We start from the raw sequence: 22,386 nt of genomic DNA, 5'->3' as shown, positions 1-22,386 counted from the left end.
TTTTTTTTTCTCTCTTTTTTGAAAAAAAAACCCGTCCTTTAAAGGGACGAAAGGAACAAATGGGCTTTAATACATTTCTAAACCAGTAAAATTAAACCTCCTTACTAAAAACCCTTTTGATTCAAATTGTTAAGCGAATGTTATTATGATAGATATTAAGTTTTGAAAGTATAATTCAACCTGCTTTTATTTAATTTCAGAAATAATTGACGGTAATAATAATAAAAATAATGGTAAAAGTACTTAATAATAAAAAACTATTAAATTTTTATTGTTCTGTAAATAAGTAATCTCAAAAAAAGAAAGAAAGAAACTTCTAAATCTCGGATGTTGCATTATTACACTAAAGACCCTATATAATTTTGTCCGTTTTATCTTTAATGACTGCTTTTATTTGAATTTCAAAACTCAAACACTGTTATAATTTAAAACTGCTTATTAAAAAATTGTCTGCTACAGAAGGGTGGAGACGTAGCGTACGACCTCACGTGACCGCGTGTGCTACTTCAGTTTGAAACAAACAGAGCATTCTATAAATTCAGTTCGTATTACCAGACACCGGTTTGTTACTCTTTACAATCACATCCCACGACACACAACCACCATAATGATCCGAATTCTGGTAAGGCACCAATTTTATTTTCGGTTTCTAATTATTTAAAAATGTATTCATTGAACTTTAATAGTTGTTGATGTATTTATTAACAGAACAATTACAATATTAAAATTTTATATATTTTTTCTAGAAATTTTTTTTTAATTTAATAAATATTTAAAATACTTTATAAGAGTCCAACTTTAAAAACCTTTTTTTTTAAAGTTAAAACAGTAAGAAAAAATTAAAACAGTAGGTTTTACTGTTTTAATTTTTTAATAAATTAATTGCTTTTATTATTAGATTTTAAGAATTTCGAAATTTTTGTTTAAGTATACAAATATAGGTTTTTATAAAATTTTGAAAATTTTTAAATTCATTGGTTTTTATAAAATTTTAAAATTAATTTACTAATTAATTATTAAGTCAATAAGAAATTTAAATTAAGTCCAGTTTAATAATGTAGTGAAAACTATAATATTTTTAATTTAAAATAAACTTCATAATTCAAATTATTCTTACCAAATTTATTTTTCCATTTTAGATGTTAATCTTTTTAAATTAAAAGCGAAATATTTATATTTATTATAGCAACAAGAATTGCTTTAAAAAATAATTCTGTGGATCTTGTAATTGCAATATTATTATTTATCTTTATCTGTGGCATGAGATTTTAATTTAAGACATCTTAGATACTTTCGCCTCGCTGATTTCAAATCTGCAATCTGTTTCTCTCTACTAGCTACTATTTTTATGCAATTCAATAATATATTTAATCGAGGGACTACTGTTTCCACTTCCCTAGTACGTAGGGCGTACTAGGAAAAAGGCTATAATACATATCAATTCATGATGCGATACGTTAAGGTCTTATGTTTTTCATTTTCAGTGTTATTTTCAATGATACAGACAAGTGTATATACATGTATTTAAACCTATACTCAGAGCCTGACAAAGGCAGGGACATACGGAGCAGTTGCCCGAGCCCCACATCAAAGGGGGCCCCCAAACCGAATTAAAAGTTTATTTTAGGTCTCCTTCTTTATAGAACCTTTTATTTAAAACAAAATATCAGAACAGTGTAAAATCCGTCCGTTTTATGTTAGCTTCTTCATTAATTTATCGTATGAACACAAAAAAATTCGTAAATCCATGGCTTTCTAGTGCGGAATTAAGCTAAATTTTTGTAATGACGATGGACACATTTGACCAATGAAAAGCCTGTATATCGCAACACTTTTACATATCGCAAAATACAATATGCTTACAAAAATACAGGCTTCTGGTTGGCTTAAGTGAGCCATCGTAATTGTGAACATTTAGCTGAATTCCGCCCTAATGCCAGCAAGGATATGAATTTTTCGCAGCTAGATGACAAAGGTAACAATCAGAAAACTGCATTCTACATGATGGACTTACAATTGTCAGAAAGTCAATAAAATGTACAAAACTAAATTTTGTTGGACCATTAGAGAGGAAGGACTTATAGCTATTTTAGGTTCTAGTCAATTTTCTTGTTATACATGTATAATGAGGAGAAAAATTTAAATACCTCCATAAAGTTCAACTCTTCATTACAGAAGTAGTGACGCCGAGGGGGCTACCAAAGAAGTTTTTGCCCAGGGCCCCAATTAGGCTTAGTCGGACCCTGCCTTATACTTATTCTATATAAAAACTTATATATATATAGCTAAAAATACAATTTTAAAAAAGAAATCTGTAGCTTTAAGAGCAAAACTCATTTTAGACTTGAAATTCCCAAATCCAAATACGTAAAATCAAGTATTTGTAGAAATGCAACAAATAATTTGTTATCCCGTGTAATTTAGTTTAGGTATAATCGATTTAGGCATAATTGATTATTTTAGACATTTGTTAAGCGTCATATTTGTATTTGCCAAATTAATATTTATTCTTTCCGTATGAGTAAGTGGCAGTTTAGTGGGCTAAAAAGGAAAACTCACTGAATAACTTTTATTTTAATGATCGTATTTTTACGTCCTATGATGCTAGTTGAATGTACAGATTAATTGTATTAGAGCCTTGTGCGAATATACTGAGCCAATTGAAATGACTTACTCAATGGTTTAAAATCAAAAGTTACTATAAACATACCTGCTAACTCTCCCGCATTTTGCTCGAGATTTTATTTTCATATTTAAAGTGGTAGTAAATATATACTATTTTTTCTTTTATAAATTTAATTTTTAAATGATTTTGATCACCACTATTCTTACAAAAATTAAGCTTATATAATAATATGCGTTACTATCATGGTTGTCAACTTAATTTTTTTCAAATACAACGCATTTGTTTGCTTAAAATTGAAGTTTTAATTCCATTTTAATACCACTGGGAAAAATGATAATGGAAGGGATTAAAAGTTGGCAGGTCTGCTATGTCTGCTAAAGATATCACTAAGTTCGGGCATTTAAGTTGTACAGTTGGGGTTATACGAAAAATGTCATTCCGTATAAACTATTAAGGGATCAAATTTCTTATTTACGGTAACACATGCAGAGGCCTTCTCTCTTCTAGGAGATATCGTTCGCGGTCTAAATAAAAAACGAAAGACAACAAAACGAACTGAATTAAAAATGGAACAACGTAATAACTTTAGATTTAATGATCGGATTTTTTTATGCTGACATGCAATCTTCATGATTTGAGACCTTAACTTAAAAGATGCTAATTAATATTAACAAACAATATTTTAAGTTGAATGAAACACAATAATTTACTTTTGTTTGGCCGATAGCTTGCGGGTGTATAAAAAAATCAAACGTGGACTGTAAACTATTTATTTTGCGGGTGCGCTGGTAGCGCTGCGGAGCGTGTATGCTCTTTTGTTGTTTCACATCAACTGGCTCTTGGCTGATAACAATGACGCCAAGAAGCCAACGGGCGTAGCAACATACCGGCTTCAACATACCGGGCCACCTTGAAACATAGTTTCAAAATTTGCACATAAATTGACAAAAAACAGAATTAAACTATACATCTAATAAAAAGATAATTATAAAACTAATGCAACATACATAAAATTTAAATATATATAATTATAAACAGATGTATAGATTCCTTGGTATAAACCGGATAACTAACACAAAACAAAAGAAAAGTCTAAAATAAAATAAAGAAAGTTAATCAGTCAATAGGTAAAACTGACAGTTTGTGAATGGGTCTTTTATAAGTTCCAGTCTCAGTTTTGACACTGACCACTCTTACCTTAGCATCAGCACTAGGAAAAACTTCTTGTATACGCCCTAATTTCCACTTCAAAGGTGGAATATTGTCCTCTTTAATGAGAACTAAATCGTTAATTTTCAAATTAGGCTGTTCTCGCAACCATTTGGGGCGCTGCTGTAAGCTGGAAATATACTCGTTAACCCATCTTTTCCAAAAATTCTGGAAAAGTTTTTGAGTCAACTGCCAACGTTTTAATGGGGATATGTTTTCGCTTAGAAGGTTCTCTTCTGGTATAGAGGAAAGAGCGGTTCCCACAAGGAAATGTCCTGGGGTAAGTGCTGAAAGCTCAGCGGGATCGTCCGATACTGGACACAAAGGACGAGAGTTCAAGCAGGATTCAATTTGTGCAGTAAGAGTTAAAAACTCTTCAAGGGTCAATTTATGATCACCTATTGTTCTTTTCAAATGCGATTTTGCGGATTTCACAGCAGCTTCCCAAATTCCTCCAAAGTGAGGTGCTGAAGGTGGGTTAAAGTGCCATTTAATTTGCTCATCGGCAAAATACTGATGGATGGATTCTTCTTTTTGAAGAGATTTAACTACTCGATTAATTTCCTTATTTGCAGCAACAAAATTTGAACCACAGTCTGAAAATAATTCATTTGGTTTTCCTCTTCGCGCAACAAATCTTTTTAGAGCTGCAATAAATGATTCAGCGGTTAAATTTCCAACAACTTCGATGTGCACCGCCTTTGTCGCGAAACACACAAATATACAAATGTACATTTTAACTGATCTAACTCCACGTCCAGATCGCGGTTTCACAAAAAATGGACCTGCATAATCCAGACCAGTCTTGGAAAATACTCTAGAAGGCGTTACTCTTGAAGGTGGTAATTGAGCCATTATCTGTGTCGCGGTTTTTTCTTTTAATCGAAAGCATTTTATGCATTTCCAGATTTGCTTTTTTATAACTGATCTAGCATTTACTATCCAAAATTCTTTGCGAATAACTGATAATAGTAAAAGTGCTCCAGCATGCAAGGATTCATGATAATGAATTATAATTAGATTAGTTAAGTGATGTTTTTTCGGTAGGAGAATAGGATGTTTTCTTTCATTCGATAATTGTGTATTTTCTAACCTACCGCCAACACGGATAAGGCCCTCTTCATCCAAAAACGGATTCAAGGAGAGGATCTTACTACTCGAAGAAATTGGTTTGCTATTTTTTAGCTGGTGATATTCGTTTGGAAATTCTTGTTTTTGTACTATTTTGACCAAAACGTTTCTAGCTAGTTTTATCTCATTACTAGTCAAATAACCATTTATGCGATTGTTCGGAGATTTACAGTTCATTATGAAGCGGAGACACCAAGCTATAATTCTTTTTAACTTAACGTATGCTGAAACATTGTAAATGATCGGAAAGTCAATAGGAGTTGTTTCAATCAAGCACGATGTCTTTTTGCGTTCTTCTTTGAGAGCGTCTGTTGAGAGAGGGATTTCCTCCAAATGCGATATTTCACCACTTTTCATCCAAGACGGACCCGACCACCACAAGTCTGATGAGGAAAGTTCTTGAGGATCCAAGCCACGGGAAATGAGATCTGCGGGATTGTTATGAGTAGAAATATGTCTCCACTGGTAGTTCTCAGTCAAGGTTTGGATCTTGGAGACTCGGTTTCCAACAAAGGTTTTAAGCTGGTGGGCTGGCGTTTTAATCCATGCAAGTGCGATGGTCGAGTCTGTATGCAAAATGACTTCGTCAATGTCCATTTTAAGAGAATTATAAACCTTTCTTATAAGTTGAGAAAGAAGTAAGCAAGCTGATAGTTCTAAACGTGGTATAGAAATGACTTTTATGGGTGCAACACGAGATTTGCTCGCAATAAGACGGCAAGTGCTAGATTCAGCTAGGCCTGGGCAGTACATGTAAACCACAGCTCCATACGCTAATTCCGAGGCATCAGCGTAACCCATTAAAACAGTTTTTGTAAAAAAGTCAGTTAAAATGTATCTATTAATGCGAATAGTTTCTATATGTTGCATAGATGATGCAAAATTAAGCCACTGACCTGCGATTTGTGGTGGAAGGGGATCGTCCCACGACAGTTTATGTACCCACAATTTTTGGAGAAATATCTTTGCTTTCGTGATGACAGGTTGCAAAAGGCCTAATGGGTCATACAGTCTTGCTATAAAACTCAGCACTTCACGCTTAGTGAATTTGGTGGTCATTTCTGGGATGGATACTTTAAACGTAAATTGATCTTCAATTGAATTCCACCTTACACCCAAAGTTTTGACACTCGCATCAACTTCTGATGCAAAATCATGCTCTGCTGGGTCACCTACAGGTAAACTGTTCCTTAACTCCCTTGAATTAGAGTTCCACTTATGAAGAGACATTCCACAAGTTGATAGAATATCGTTCAGCTGTTGTTGCACTTTCTGAGCACCTTCTAAACTTTGAGCACCTGAAACGATATCGTCCATATAAATATCTTCCAAAAGAACTAATGATGCCAGTGGAAATTGTAATTCATCTTTAGCCAACTGCTTGAGAGTTCTGATTGCGAGAAATGGAGCGCAAGCAGTTCCGTAAGTGACTGTCTTGAGTCTGAATGTTACCGGTTTTGCGTACTCTGAATCTTTCCACACAATTCTTAGAAGATCAAGCTGCGATGGATCTATTTTGATTTGTCGAAACATCTTTTGGATGTCTGCCGTGAAAGCATATTTATGTTTACGAAATCGAGTCATGATTTCGAAAATGTCCTCGACCACGTCCCCCTTCAAAATGACATCATTCAAGCTCACACCCGTTGAGGTACTTGATGAAGCGTTGAACACAACACGTAACTTAGTGGTTGCCTTCTCTGGACGATAAACACCGTGATGTGGGAGGTAATAGGTAATTTGATTACCGGAATTGCTTTCATTATCATCATATTTTTCCATATGATTCATGTCTAAGTACTCCTGCATAAATGATTTGTATAAATCTTGCATTTCTTGATTTCTGGATAATCTTTTCCATAGTTGATTCAGACGTCGCACAGCTAAGTCCTTGGACTCTCCTAAACGCTCAACGTCCTTAACTGGCATCTCTACGATGAATCGTCCATGCTCATCTCTGCGATAAGTATTCTGAAAATGTGATTCACAATACTTTTCTTCTTCACTCTGAATTTTTATTTTATAGTCTATATCCTCTATTTTCCAGAATTTTTCTAAGCAGTCTTCGACTTCTGTTTGAGTGGTTATGAAACCGCAGTGAATTTCTGGAGTGCGGGTATTTATTGCTCCAGTTGCAATGTATCCAAAAACAGTATTGCGAAACACCAAATCACTGTTTGCAACGCGGATATCTCCAGCCTTGATAATTTCGAAAAATACCTCCGCGCCTAAAAGCATATCTATTCTTCCAGTTACCGCGAAATTAGGATCTGCTAATTGTTGCGGAATTTCTAACTTATCTACTTTGAAGGATGTAACAGGAAGAAAATCGGTAATTTTGGATACCACTAAAAAATCAAGAGTTTTCAAAAAAGAACTATTACCATTACAAATTGTAGCTTGTATTTTTGATCTTATTGTAGTTTCGTTTCCGCCCAAACTCGAAACCCAATAATTTATTTTTTCTTGAGGTACATCTAATTTATTAGCGAAATTAGCTGTACAAATATTCGACATGCTGCCTGAATCTAATATCGCCCTACATTGAATATAAGATCCATTTAAAGGATTTAAAACCCAAATTAAAACAGTCGGAAGAAGCCCTGTTTTATTTTTCGAATTAATGCAAGATAAAGAAGCAGAAACAATTTCATTATTTTGTTGATGAATATTAAATACCGCTGCTTCGGGATTGAGGTCATGACCGTGAGAAGAAGAAGCCAAAACCGCAGAGTTGTTTATAGTTTCGCGTTCTTTATGGAGTAGTGTATTATGCTTTGAGTGGCATATGTAGCATAAATGTTTCGATTTGCAATTCAATAACTTGTGTTGACTGCTTAGACAATTTAAACACAATTTATGTTTTGATACCAGCTCACTTCTCTGATGACTATTCAATTTCAAAAAAGAATCGCACTTAAAGATAGGATGATTCATTTTACACAAAATGCATGATTGAGTTACACTTTTATTAATTAGAAATGTTTTCGTTTTTGGATTTCTCTCTTGACTTAACTTAAATCTTAAAGGAGTGGTTTTGCTAACATTTTCTAATATTTGAGCTCGTTTTTCCAAAAATGAAAATAAATCATCTAATTTAGGAACATCGTTTGAGCTAATATTTAATTCATACTGCCTTCGAGTTTCCCTATCCAATTTTTGAAGTACTATATTTAAAACAAAAATATCAGAAAGATCATTGCGATTATACTCCAAAATTTTTAATGCTCTTATATTTTTCTTTACACAATCAATTAAATTACGTAAGTCTTTAGCCGACTCATGCGTTAATTTTTCAATATCTAATATTGATTTAACGTGAGATTCTACTATTAACCTTTTGTTTTCGTATCTTTCTTCTAAAGCTGTATATAATGAAGTGAATGTATCATCTAATGTAATAAGATTTTTAGCTTCTCCGATTAAAGCTGAATTTAAATAGTGTAGTTTTTGTGCATTTGTCAACTGATTATTGGATGTAATAACATTATTGAATTGCAATTTGAAAGTACTCCATTCTTCACATTTACCCGAAAATTTCGGAAGCGGAATTTCTGGTAATTTTATGCTAACACTATTGTTTACAAAACTTGCGGGAGTTAATTTCACTTGATTAACTGATTCTAAATACGTTAAGCAATTTTTAATTTTGCACTTAGCACTAATGATTTTTTCGCTGTATTCTTCGCTAGCGCTAATTTCAGTTTCGAATTCTGCTGGAACCGAAATTAAATTTTCAATTTCAGAATTTAATGATGTCAAAATACTCTCCTTTTGACTTAATTGCTCAAATATTTCATTTAGTTCTGTTATTTCTTTAGTGTCACTTTGTATTATAGTATCTGCTTTTGTTATTAGTTTTGTAGCGCTAGTTCTGATTGTAGCGCGTTTCTTTCTACATTTCTCGATGTTATCCATTATTTATTAAATGAAATTATGCGGTAAATAAATGATGAAAATTTGCCTACCTTTCACTAATTCTATGGCTGGAGATATGCTGCGTTATTTCTGATGCGATGCGTGGTCAGTCCAATAATGAATGCGGGATTTTTATTGTAAATTTGCGATATACTGGATCTTTATCCTCCTGATCGTTCGGACCAGTGTTTGGCCGATAGCTTGCGGGTGTATAAAAAAATCAAACGTGGACTGTAAACTATTTATTTTGCGGGTGCGCTGGTAGCGCTGCGGAGCGTGTATGCTCTTTTGTTGTTTCACATCAACTGGCTCTTGGCTGATAACAATGACGCCAAGAAGCCAACGGGCGTAGCAACATACCGGCTTCAACAACTTTTTCTAAATAAACACAAGATTTGATTTTTCACCCTCAAAATGTGGGACTTAGCCACAACATGGAAAATATGATCCCATATGTTTGGTAAGAGAGCTTACGAATGTTTGAGAAATTTTAAGCCCCATATTATTAATTGTATATGCGTATATCTCAATAAGTTCTAGAAATATTTTAACATTGTTTTAAATATTGTTTCTCAAAGTATAATTTTATGCATAACATAATTTTTAAAAATTACTTTTTATTTTTTATTTAAAAGCAGTTGAAAACTTTTTGAGCTGTGAGGTTTATTATTATTTTTTTAAGCTAAGTAATTTTAAATGACAAAAATGCAAAATTTGATGGAAAATAACTCAATAGTTTCTGAGTAATGAAATTTTAAGATACTGCATTTCTGACATTTCATTTTGCAAAAAACTATTCAACCGATTTTGTACAAATTTTTGGATATTTTGGCCGTTAAAATTACACAGTTTAAAATTATGTAAATATTTTTACACCTTAATATTCAAAAATGTTGATCATTATTAAATTAAATATAAACACAAAAAAAATTTTTTTAGAAAGAATTATCTTTCGATTTACGAATTTTATAAATGTGAGCAAAAATACTTGTTATCCTTTTCTGTTATTTATACTTTCTTTGTATTATGAATGGCAAAACACGCAAAAGCTGAAATTTATATTAAATGTCTTAAAGTTTCGACCTGCCTTTTTCTTTAAAGTAATGGGATAAAATTTTCCAAATAGGATAAAATTTTCCAAATGGGATAAAATTTTCCAATCCTAACTCATAGTTTTAGGGTGGAAAATATAAATCCATCAACAAAAAATGGCGTTTATTTTGAGAAATTACATTTTTTGCATTCGATTTCGTATTTGAGAACAACGTCTGTTTAAATTAATTAGCATATTTAAAGGTAAATCTCTCGAACCATTAAGATTTTATCTTGTAATGATAACATTCATTAGATCAAAAATTATTAGGTTGTTTTCTTTTTCTATTTTTTGCACTGTATATTCAATAATTCGATTTTCAATAATTGATTTTTAGTTTCAAAATACGGAGGTAAGTAAACGCAATATGTTATAGTACACCCAATTTGTTATAACAATATATACTTTTAATTTTAAATGCTATTTCAAAAAATGATTTCTTAGAAAAATGGTTTATGTTCACTAATGGATCTTAATAGTATCATAAGGGAGGGAATATTTGGAAGTGGAAGCACAAGTGTTCTTTTTGGTACATATATTTTTAGTTGAATTATTTTAGCTGTTTCATGCCAAGAAAAAGCAATTATTGCGAAGCAATCATCGGGGTTGGTGAGCGTCAGTGAACAGGAGGCTTAGCCCCCCTAGTTTAAAAATTTTCTTTAAAGTTTCATTTATTTTTGATTATTACAAAAACATAGACATGCATGTGTACTCAAAGACGACTTATAAGCACTTGTCTTGTGGAAGAACAAAGATACATCCTCGGTTGCGGTGGAATTCGAATCACCACCCAAAAGGAGCATTTGGGAGATCGGCAAGCCTTTTGGAGTGGGCAGATGATCTTAGCTGGTCACCTGAAGCCGGCCCTCTTCCCACCCATCATTAATATCTTTTCAATAAGGTTAAATAGAACATTAGGAGTTGATAATTCTTCTTCTTTATTTAAATAAACTGGGCGGCCCCTATCCCATTCATCATTAAATTACATACAGTAAGGTAAAATGCATTGATTTGGCAAACATTATGATAGCCATAAAGCCGAATTGCTTGTTGAACAATGAAGAAATTCAATATGACAAATTGACGTTTTTACATAACAATAGAAATGATGATTGTCGACTTAAATTAAAAATAAAACATGATTTGATAGGTAAAATATGGATTTTTGAAAAATGAAAGACATAATTGATGAGGAGTTGATAATTCATAGCTTAATTTTCACTAAATTACCTTTCTAAAACGATTTAACTGGTAGCTATGTATTTAAATTTTTAAATTTCTCTAGTCTAATAAACAACTTAAAAACATTACACTTAGTACTTAAAGTACAAAGTAACTTGAAGTAATTAAGTTACAAAGTAACTTAATTTTAAACAAAAATCAAAGAATTAATTTTTCTAACGAAAAATTCTACGTCCGAAAGAAAAAAGTTAACATAGCCATTATCATTCGCATATTTTTAAAAATATACCAAATTTTATGAATACAACACCCACTGTTAATATGGTCAAAGTTGTTACTTATTTTTGGTCCGCAGCATTGTATTACGAATTCAAAGAAAACATGAAAGCTTTTTAATCTGCGAGGAAATACAACGATTTGTTAAAACATCATTATCAATTACTGTGAAATTATGTCAAAACATTAGTATGTTGAAAGTTCAATGAAACATTTTTTTCCACCATTTTTTTCTTCATTCTTTCGACTTATTTTCCCCGGGGTTAAATAAGCCATTCTAACGATACCGTACCTTTATTAGTTATTTCCTCAAAGATATGAATGGATTCAAAGTGCTCTTGGATTTAGGGCACTGATCATCAAATATGCATTAATGACAGATTAATTTCCCGTAAAAAAATACTTTTTGAATGAAACTTCTATGAAGCAGGATGATGATTGAGAAGAAACAGTAAATAATGAAATGAAATTTTTTTAAAACTATTTAAAAAGCCGAAAAGGATTTTATTTTTGTCAGAACTGAAACGAAACACTTTGGGAGTATCATTTTTGGAAGATGTAAGGGGAATTTTCGGTTACAGATTATTTTCATAACAGATTTTCCCGAGAAAAAAAAACTTTTAAGCGAAATATTTTTAAAGCGGAATGTTGATTAAGAAGAAGAAACGATAAATAATAAAGTGAAAATTTTTTAAATTACCTAAAAAGTAGAAAAGGGTTTTATTTTCGTCAGAACTGAAACGAAACACATTGGGAGCATCATTTTTAGAAGATGTAAGGGAAATGTTTGGTCACAGATTATTTTCCAGTGAGGAAAAACTTTTTTAAATGAAACTTCTATGAAGCAGGATGTTGACTAAGAAGGAGAATAAACAATAAAATGAATATTTTTTGAAAAAAAAAGTCGAAAAGAATTTTATTTTTGACAAACCTAAAACGAAACACATTGGACGCATCACTTTTGGAAGATGCGAGATTTGATAAAACTTTATTAGTGAAAAAGTTTACTCATAAGCTTTTGTTTTCGATCTGACAAAATATAAAACTATTTTCTCTTTTTTAGTGTGTATTGAATGTTATAGAAAAATTCCTGAGAAAGAAAAAAAAAACAATTTACAAAGAAAATATTTTATCATATAATTATATTTGTTTTTCAATTTTATTGTCCGTAATTTCTACCTACTTCATACATACCAACGTATAGAAGTCGTGGGAAAGACAATTATGAAAGGCTTAATTTAAAAATTTGCTAGCACTTAATAATTTAACGATGAGCTTAACAGATGTTACATATTTCTTAAAACTGTTTAGATAAAGTAGTGGTGAAATGAATTTATAAAGCATAATTTTTCCTACCATTTTATAAGTCTGAATAAAATCCGCTGGAGGGGAGGAAGAAGTATTTTTTATATTGTTAAATGTAGAAAGAATGAGCGTAGATATGGCATTACAATGTTAACGAATACAATGTTACGGAATCATTAAGGAAGTGGTATAAAAACAGAGATGCTACGGATTCGACAATATATTTTAAAAAACGGTAGAGAACTATAGACTAAAGTTTGCAGATTTTCGCTTATATTTGCCAACTTTTTAACAGGCTCTACACGGCAGTGTTGCCAGGTACTGATAACCGTTCACCCCCAGATAGAGTTGTAAAATCCCCTAAAAATTTTAAAAGAACCCCAAAATTTTTAACTTAATGTATTAAAAATAGTACGAAAGTTAAATAATGTATAGAAAACGTTGATTTAATGCTTTTTAATATTCTATTATCAACAAATTAATCTTTTTTACATTTAAATCGTTACATTATCTTTAATTTCTAATAAAATATTTAAGATGTTTTTTTCAATACTTTTTAACTCGCACATTTTTTCATGAACATTTTATTATCAACGATAAAATCTATTTAATATTTTTTTCTAACATTATGCTTAAATTTCTGATAAAATATCAGACATATTTTCGTCAATACTTTCTTATTTGTATATGTTTTAGCTGTTAAACATTTTTAACATAGAAGAAGTAGGTACAAAATTTTGACAACCATTAGAAAGTTCATATGCAGCGTGCAAAATAGCTAGTTATAGACATTTTATTTCTCAATTTGTCTTTAATAATATTTAATATGGAGCAACATCTGTCCAGAGCTGCATTTGAAAACGGAATACTTAATAAAACTAAAACAAGAGTTGAGCTAAGTAATAACTTACTACATTCAACAAAGGGGTTAAGTTCTAAAATTAAATCTTAATCTTTTTGTTTTGGTTTAACATAATGATTTTCATATTACCATCTCACACATTCAGTTATAAAATTTGATATTAAAACGTAACCAAAATGAAAATAGTAAAATTCACAAATAACCCTAAAACAAATCCCTAAAAGCAAATTCCCCTAAAATACCCACTGAAGGTAAAAAATTCCCCTAGATTTAGGGGGAAAACCCCTAATCTGGCAACACGGCTTAATTGTTACACATGAGCCTCTTTGAATTATTTAGAAGTGGTGAGTAAATCCATTTAAAACCAATTTACTAAATCAAGGATCGTACATAATTTTAAATACTAGAATATTTGTTCGCTGTTCGGAGCAAGTTGGCATCTCCGTAAAAATTTATAAAATAACTAATATATATATATATTAATATCTATAATCCTCAGCGGCCATGTCGTATGATTATGCGGCATGTAAAAGATCCCTGGAGTGCCTTATTGGCTCTTGGCATTTCCGGAAAAATTAAATTCTTAGCGCACTTTAGCATCCAAATAGAGTCTCGGTGCTGCCATCTAGTGTGGCAGAAACTAGACGTCTAAATTAACATGACCAACGGTATCTCACCCATTGTGGTGGTTCTGAAAGAGTGGATACAACCTCTGGTGAACGCACTAGGTCTGCTCATCGGCAAGACCGATTGCGCAGCTCATTGGAAATAATAAATAATAATATTAATATCTATATATATATTGTTCAGTGTTTAAAAGATTATTGTATTGCACCGCTCCCTATAGAGAAAAAATTTGTAAGTGAGAGTTTTTGCGTAACGAGTGAACCGTTCGCTGAAAATAAAGGTCCCGGTGCTATATATATACACGTTATATATACACGTTACATAAGTGCCAAAATTTTTCATGAAAGGGAGAGAAAAAGTCGGCGATTTGCTTAATGTTATTATTGTTTGAAAGTCTCCCACTTTTTAATAGCTTTTTTAAAAATTTTATAAGAAATTCTTGTTACACATTCTAAGATGAAATTCATATAAAATGATCATAACATCTGGAAAATTAACTAAGACTATAAGCTCGATTCTTATGAGAGATTCTCGGTCCTATAATATTTTATAATATTTTAATCCTTATAATAATCCTTATAATATTTTAATTCTTTCCTTTTCGGGCAAAAGCACAGTAAAATTGTTTTCACTTGATTCTTTTTATTTATATACTCAGCATTAGCTCGCTAATATCGTGTTATGAATAGTTGAATTATTTTGATTATTAAACTTTTTTATCGGATGCTAAAATTTTGTAAAGTGGTTTCGTGTCTAAATAACAATTTTAACAATTGTCAAAACATGTAGAACATAGTCATTGTGAGCAATTTTTTTTTTTAATAATTGTGTCAAAATTTAGTAATTTTTTCGTAGAATAAGAACAAACACGTTACCACTTTTTAATTTAAGATTTGTATTTATATTAATATCAATTTTATGCAATGCAATGCGGATATTTTCTTCACTTCTCATATTACGAAACTGGTTTTAGATATAATCTTGAACTGGTAAAAATATGTCCTCAGCAGAAGTGAGACGGTTTCAGTTGGTTTTAGGGAAGAGTAAAATCTATTTTTTTTTCTTCAAATTATTTATCTACTTTTTCTACTGAAAGAAGCATTTTAATATAAATGCTATAATTTTAAAAAAAACTTAGAAGTTGCAGAAATATTATCTTTCTCGAAAAAATGCTAGAATGAAATGTTACCAGTTTTTTCTCTTTTTCGTTTTTATATATATGGGCTTTTAGCCGTATTCCAGAGATGCCAACTGCTCCGGACACGACAAAATAATTAAAAAAAAAAAACGGTAAATAACTACAAAGTAAATTTTGCAAATATTTGAATATTTCTGCTTGCTTTTTAAAAGGTACAGCATGACGTAAGAGCCACAAAGTGGTGAATTATACAACTCTACGAATTATTTAGAAATAGTGGTGGATAAAAATCTGTTAAATTGAATTTATTACACCAAGAATTACAATTGATAAACTACCACTTTAAAATATATATCTGCTGTCCGGAGCAAGTTGGCATCTCTGGTATTCCTCAGGGCTCCATATTCAGATATGAACTGCCTAAGCAGAAGACTACCCAGTCATAAATTTTCCTTGTTTTACCTTTTAATTCCATGCCAATAGTCTCAGTTGCCAGTTAGCACATCTCAGATGAAGAAGTCGGGTACTTCAGCAAAACTCGTATCAAGTCCTCAGGGTTACTTCGGAAGAAAAAGATGGAAAAAGTGGTGACTAAAGAAATTAAAATTTTATAAAAACAGATTAAAATTTGCAAATTGTAAAGCATATTTTTATCTGTTTTAAATATGAATAATTTGAAATGTAAGTCATAGATGTAGTTGCGATTAATAATTAAAGAGATAATAATTATTTAAAAATGAATCGAGCTTCTACCACTTTTTACATTTTTAGTCACCTGCGGCCTCCCTGTGTAAAGAAATGCAATGAAAATCCTCTCGCTTGTAAACGTGACTTAATAATTTTTAAAAACTAAACATTTAACTTTATAAAATATCTACTTCATATATAAATATTAATATACTCATTTTATGATCAGGTATCCTACTGGTGACTAAAAAAAGTGGCTCAATTCGCTTTTATTTATTTATTATTTCGTTAATTATTAAACCGCAACTACCACTATGACTTAAATTGCTCATATTTAAAGCATTCATTTCAATTAGTAAACTGGAAAAAGTATGCTGTAAGAAGTGCTAGTTTTAATTTGTTTAAAATAAATTTTGAGTTCTATTAGTCACCACTTTTAGAATTTTCAGCCGCTCCTGTTAACCCTACAAGAGAGTAAATTTTTAGATTACATAGATTACATCATAGCTAAAAAAAAGACATCAATATGTAAAAATTGATAATTTTGTGTTTAAAGTTGCAGCTTTTGGTTGTGTACACTATGCAAAAGAAAACGGACAATCCAGAATAAGTTATGATTTAATGATCAGATTTTCACGTAATTTTAAAGAATATAGTTTTACGTGTCAAAATGCATAATTAACAGTTCTTGAGACATTAAATTTTAAAGGAACGATTTTTTTAAAAATTCGGTTCCTCAGGAACTATTTTGCATTTTGCCATATAAAATTATATTCTTTAAAGTGATGTTAAAAAAATAGTATTCTTACACTTCAAACTTCTCGACGAATATTAAATAAAATAATAAAAAATGATAAAAATTTACTAAAAGTTAGTTTTTGCATGGAATTATCTTTGGATAAACGAATTTTATAAATGTAAGATTTTTCAATTCGCTTAAAAAGTTCTTGAGTTATGGCGAAAACATAAAAGACAAAATTCACATTAAGGGGACCGCTCTCATGACCGAACTATTGCAACCATATTTTCCAGATTACTGTTATCCCCTATATTTTGAGGGTCAGAAATACGAATCGTTCGAAGAAAAAAAAAAAAGCTATATTTGTTCAACGTTTAAAAGTACCTTTTCGTGTCTGATTTCTTAACCTAAAATATCGACTGCACAAATTAATTATCATATTTGAGGTCACTCCCTCAAACTCCTGAGATTGAGTCTTAGAACTTGCACTAAGTAGATTTATACTTGTTCTGACTGCAATTTAACAAATTCATGTTTCACACTATATTCAAAAAGGTAAAGAAATATTAAAGTGCTATATGATTTTTTTTCTTAAAATTTGGCCTGGATTGGAAAGATGTTGACTTGTTTAGTGGATCTTATATGTATTATTCACGTATCGTAGTATGGCCGGGATAACCTGGTTTAGAGTGCCTGTATTAGGCACTCTAGCCTGGTTGATAGGGCGTTGCACCCATGTCCAATAAAAATTAACAACTAATAATAGCAATACAAATTTACAAAAGCTAATCACGTTAGTTATTTTAAACAATAGCTCATGGTTCTAGTGAAAATAATCATAAGGATTGAACTTAGTTGTTAATTTATTATGTCGAGTAAATAAGATACTTTCTTTAAAATAATTAACTTTAATGAGTTTATTTTTTAACAATTATCACTTAATATTAACAATAACCAATATCTGATCGACCATTACATGCATTAACCCTATCGCGCCGACTGTCACAAATAAGTGCCAGCATAAAACCGTATCAACCAGGGTAAAAAGATAAAACTGGTAATCAAAGTAATTCTTTAGCAGTTTATTTGTGGGCGGAATTATAATTGTTTGATTTATTTAATTCACCAATACTTTGTTCAAAATAAAACTATTTAGTTATACCTTGAATTAACATTGATTATATATATGATTAAACTAACAATAATTAAAGTAAAAGTAAAGTAAGTCTGTCGAATTAGAAACGACTACATTTAAGTTACCGTTTTTTATTTAATTACGTCCTGATCATGATTTTGTACGAATGCTTTTCTGAATCACCCGTCTCCAAGGGGTAAATCAATAATCATAGAACTCATTAAGAGTTTTGCATTGATTTAAAAACAGTTAAATCTTTTATCTTCTCTTCCTCCTCCTTCAAGTGTCAAAAGTTGCTTGCAAAACTAGGAATTTAGAAGCTTTTGGTGAAATTTTTATTCCCCAGTGTTAATTTAAACAAACGTTATTAACAAGTAGCCTTGTTTTTAAATTTTACGATCACCTAAGACCATTTCAGCTTTATTAACGGGTCTTTTATTAATACATGACTATACAACCTGAGCTTTTGCGCATTTTGTGTAACATTTCATTTTTACATATTTAGTGGTAGAGAAATTTATGCTTCCTATTTAGTTCGTGGATTTCTAAAGTTTTAACTACCACTAACTATAAATAAACTAATATTTATATGAGTGCATGATAATTATACGCTGTTATATTTGAACTCTCAACAAAATAAAAAGATATTTCTACTTAATCTTGTAAATTAATTTTCACTTTGTTGCCGCTGGAGAAAATTACCCTAGGAATTTCAGCTTGCAGGTATGTAAAAATGCATTTAAATTATTTAAATGTTGTGGTGAAAAAAATAATCTTGAACAGAATTACCACGGGTCTTAGACCGCATTAGTGGTATCGAATTTTTGAGAATGCTAATAATAATTTCATTAAGATAATGTTAGGTATAGTTTTTTTTTAAAAAATATATACTTTTAAAATATGTTAGTGGCTTAAAATGTATTTAACTGTGTAGTTTTAATCCTTTTTATTACCACTGTCTAAGATGTTTAAGGCCCTTTGGGTCAGTGTTTAAATCAGGAGACATTAATTTTTTTAAAAAAAATGAAAAACATTTCAAACGTTAAAGAAAAATCTTCGTCACAAAAAATTTAATAGTTTGTTGCCATCAGTTGGGAAAACTTCAATTAAATATCTTCAAACATCAAAATACAGTTTTGGAGGATATACTGAACATTTCTTTCAAAACAAAGCGATGCAAATAGAACATTCAAAGTAAACGAAAAAAATGGTACTATAAGCAATAAAAAGAAGAAAAAAAACAGCATTTTTGCACAACAGTACTTTAAGTGTATCTCGGTAATATCAGTCCTAGCGATCATTGATTCAAACACTCACTACGCCCTAAATTATAGAACAATATTAAACCCGAAACTAAAAAAATAGATATACTTAATACTAACTTCAATTTCATATCGCACCAAGGTTATAACTTTTTACTTCATTTAGATAAAAATATATTTTCTCTTTTTCACCCAAAAACCATTAGTTCTAGGAAACCAATATGGCGAAATTTAAAAGTCTGAATGATCCAGTACTTTTTGGGGATAGCTGCTCAAGGATTTTAAATCTTTTCGTATGGTAATTTAATCACGAGAAACAGATTTTGAATTAAAAACCAGGCAATGAAATGTTGTGGGAGGAAGGCAAAATAAGAACCTAAAGATGGAATTGTTTTAAAACAGCAATGGCACGATTTCTAAAGGGGGCAAAAGGAACTCACAATTCATTATCGCTTGAAACATGACCTCGTATCGAATTAGAGTTTCTAAGTTAAAGGTTATGCTATCGTATGCATTTAACCTTCATTGTCTTTCATAATAATACTTCATCTTTGTTTTTAACTAGTTAATGCTTTTAAATTTATTATGGGGTGTGACTGGGGGAGGAAATGACATTGCTTCTAATTTATTTATAAAAATGAAATTTTTTTTCAAATATGACGTACTTATAGCTTCTCACTCAAAATGTTTTTTTCCCGTAATATTTTATGCTTAAGATAACAGCAAAATGCAAGTTATATCTATTTAATTCTTAGATTTATCAATTTAATCTAAAATTTGTTTTGTCTATTGCTATATCCAGCGGTCAGAAAAACTACATTTTCTTTGTAATTATAACTACTTTATTAGAATTTCAGTTAACTACTTTAAATGTAGCGATTAGAAGCTACTTTTGAAATATAGTTACTACTTCACTACTTTTAGATGACATAAATTATTGGAGAGCATAATTCACACCTATGTTCAAAGTGGTTTTGAATAAAAAAAATTGGTTTTGTTAAGCATGAGAAGTTATTAAGAAATGTTAATTCATTTTTATAGGAGATAGTTTGTTATTCTGATGCACTTTTTACGAATTTATTCTTTTAACCTTCAAATTCTATACTCTTCTTGACAGTGAATATTTAATTTGAGAATGATAAGAAATTATCATATATTTGGAATTTAAGTGATGCTTTTTTTCAAAAGTCAAATTATGGTGAAATATCCAGCCATCGACACATGAAAATTAATGAATTTGGTCACAAGTATACTTTCTACTATCTTATAATGCATCAACACACTGAACAATGCTTTTAAATTTACTTGTATAATGTGCTGCTTATATAATATTTTTTATTTCATTATCCAGGTTTTGCTCACACTTGCCTCCGTTTGTGTGTCTTATGATCTATCTCTGCATCTTGCCGAGAAGTTAGCAGTTCCGCATTACAGTCGCCATGGATACGATTATCCGCAAATAAATTTTGGAAGACCACAAGGCAATGCTGCTCCAGCTGTCAGCCAATCTTTACCAGCCAGACCATCACCTCTTAGTGGGCCATCCTCTTTCAGTCAACCATCTTCCGTAAACCGGCCATCTTCTTTTAGCCAGTCTGGTGACTTTGGTCAACCATCTTCCGTAAACAGGCCATCTTCTTTCAGCCAGTCTGGTGACTTTGGTCAACCATCTACTTTCAGAAGACCCTCAGGTGGTCAAACCAGGTTCTTCAACATGTACGCCCCCAATTTGGCAAGTGAGCTGAGGTCACGGTTTAGAAGATAGTGATAAGAGTTAGTATTTTATACGTAATTTTTGAGTAATTTCAGAGCATTTCATTAATTTTTGAATATTTTCAAGCAGTATAAGAAAAAATACATTAAATCAAAACGATACAGTACACAATAAAATGACGCCCAAATGAGTGAAAAATAGCTTTTTCAAATTTTTAACTGCTTTTCGTAAAATTGAGTGTTTTGTTATCTCACTTTAACTCCATCGTATTTATTTAAAGATTAAACAGAGTGGCATTTATAATGCCAATTTTTTATGATTGCAAACAGAATGACTTAGTTCTAAATTAATTTTTAAAACTTACTTTTATGTGGGAACGTGTAGGCATAAATTTTTCATTAATATGTTGTTATCAGATTGATTTAATAACCAATTCACGTGACCTCTAACGATGGTGAATGCATATTTCATTTCTTAGCATATTTTCAGACTCTGTCCCATTATCTACTTTGGCATATTTCATAGATTTATCTAGTATGTATTTTTGCGGAAACTGAGATAATTGCAACAAAACGTTTACTCTAATTCCTATCTCTTTCTCAACCCTTTAATGCCTTAAGTTACTATTCTCTCAATATTTTATTTGTTTTATTGTTAATCTGGAAATTATTAAAAATAAATTCTGCTTTATTTTTTTCTTTACGTTAGACAATTTGAAACGCAAACCAAAATATGCATCACAATTATCTAATATTCCAAAAAATTTTTTAGAGAAATTGTTCTATTTAAGTTTTTTTTTTTTACATAAGTGCTTTTCCGACAAATAAGTTTTTTTAATAAAACAATTGTCTTCTTTTTGCAGAGGAAAGGGAATTCATTACATTCAAGATTCTGAAGCTTTGCTGAAAAAATTGAAATACTGTAACCCATTATATTGTATATAAATCAGTATTTTTATTACTAAATTTATTTATTATGCAAATTTATGTAAAATGTGATTAATGAATTACTTAATCAGTCATTCTAATAACGAAAAAGATTAATTAATATTGAATTTTAATTAAATGAAAGATTTCGAATGAAATGAAAAAAAATATTTTATTTTCATGCACCCTTTAAAGGAAATTTTTTTTCTCAATTTCTGTGTTTATTATTTTTATTTGTTTCAAAGTCTTGGATCGTTCCAGATGTAATTTATTGTTATTTATAATCTCGTGCAATTTTTGCATTGGCATGTTACAGATTAAGTCGAAAAACAACGATTTTAAATCTCAAATAAGAGTGCTAAAATTAGAAGATAATCATTTTAATGCATAACGCAGTTACAGGCACCATCGTTAGTGCTACAATCAGCGTACTGAAAAATAAATTATTTTATTTGTGCTTACAAAACTTTGTTTTTCGACTTAAAATTGCTGCACAAAGAGAATTTTTCTCTCAGTATGTTATACATTGTTTTTAATAAATTTAAAAATAATCTGT

General features: G+C 30.6%; 1 protein-coding gene across 1 annotated transcript; it reads left to right on the top strand.

The window, feature by feature from the left end:
- The first annotated feature begins 482 nt into the window (after positions 1–482).
- On the top strand, positions 483–22,386 carry LOC107448087 (uncharacterized). Its single transcript, XM_071184657.2, has 3 exons — positions 483–622; positions 20,542–20,963; positions 21,767–22,386. Exons 1-2 carry the CDS (start codon positions 608–610, stop codon positions 20,953–20,955), a joined length of 429 nt encoding a protein of 142 aa, XP_071040758.2. The 5' UTR covers positions 483–607; the 3' UTR covers positions 20,956–20,963; positions 21,767–22,386.

This window comes from Parasteatoda tepidariorum, chromosome 10 (assembly GCF_982258835.1).
Source record: "Parasteatoda tepidariorum strain Cologne lab strain chromosome 10, Ptep-v5.0, whole genome shotgun sequence".
Lineage (NCBI taxonomy): Eukaryota > Metazoa > Arthropoda > Arachnida > Araneae > Theridiidae > Parasteatoda > Parasteatoda tepidariorum.
Note: the sequence above shows the minus strand (reverse complement) of the source record. Positions and strands in the feature narration are given on the sequence as shown.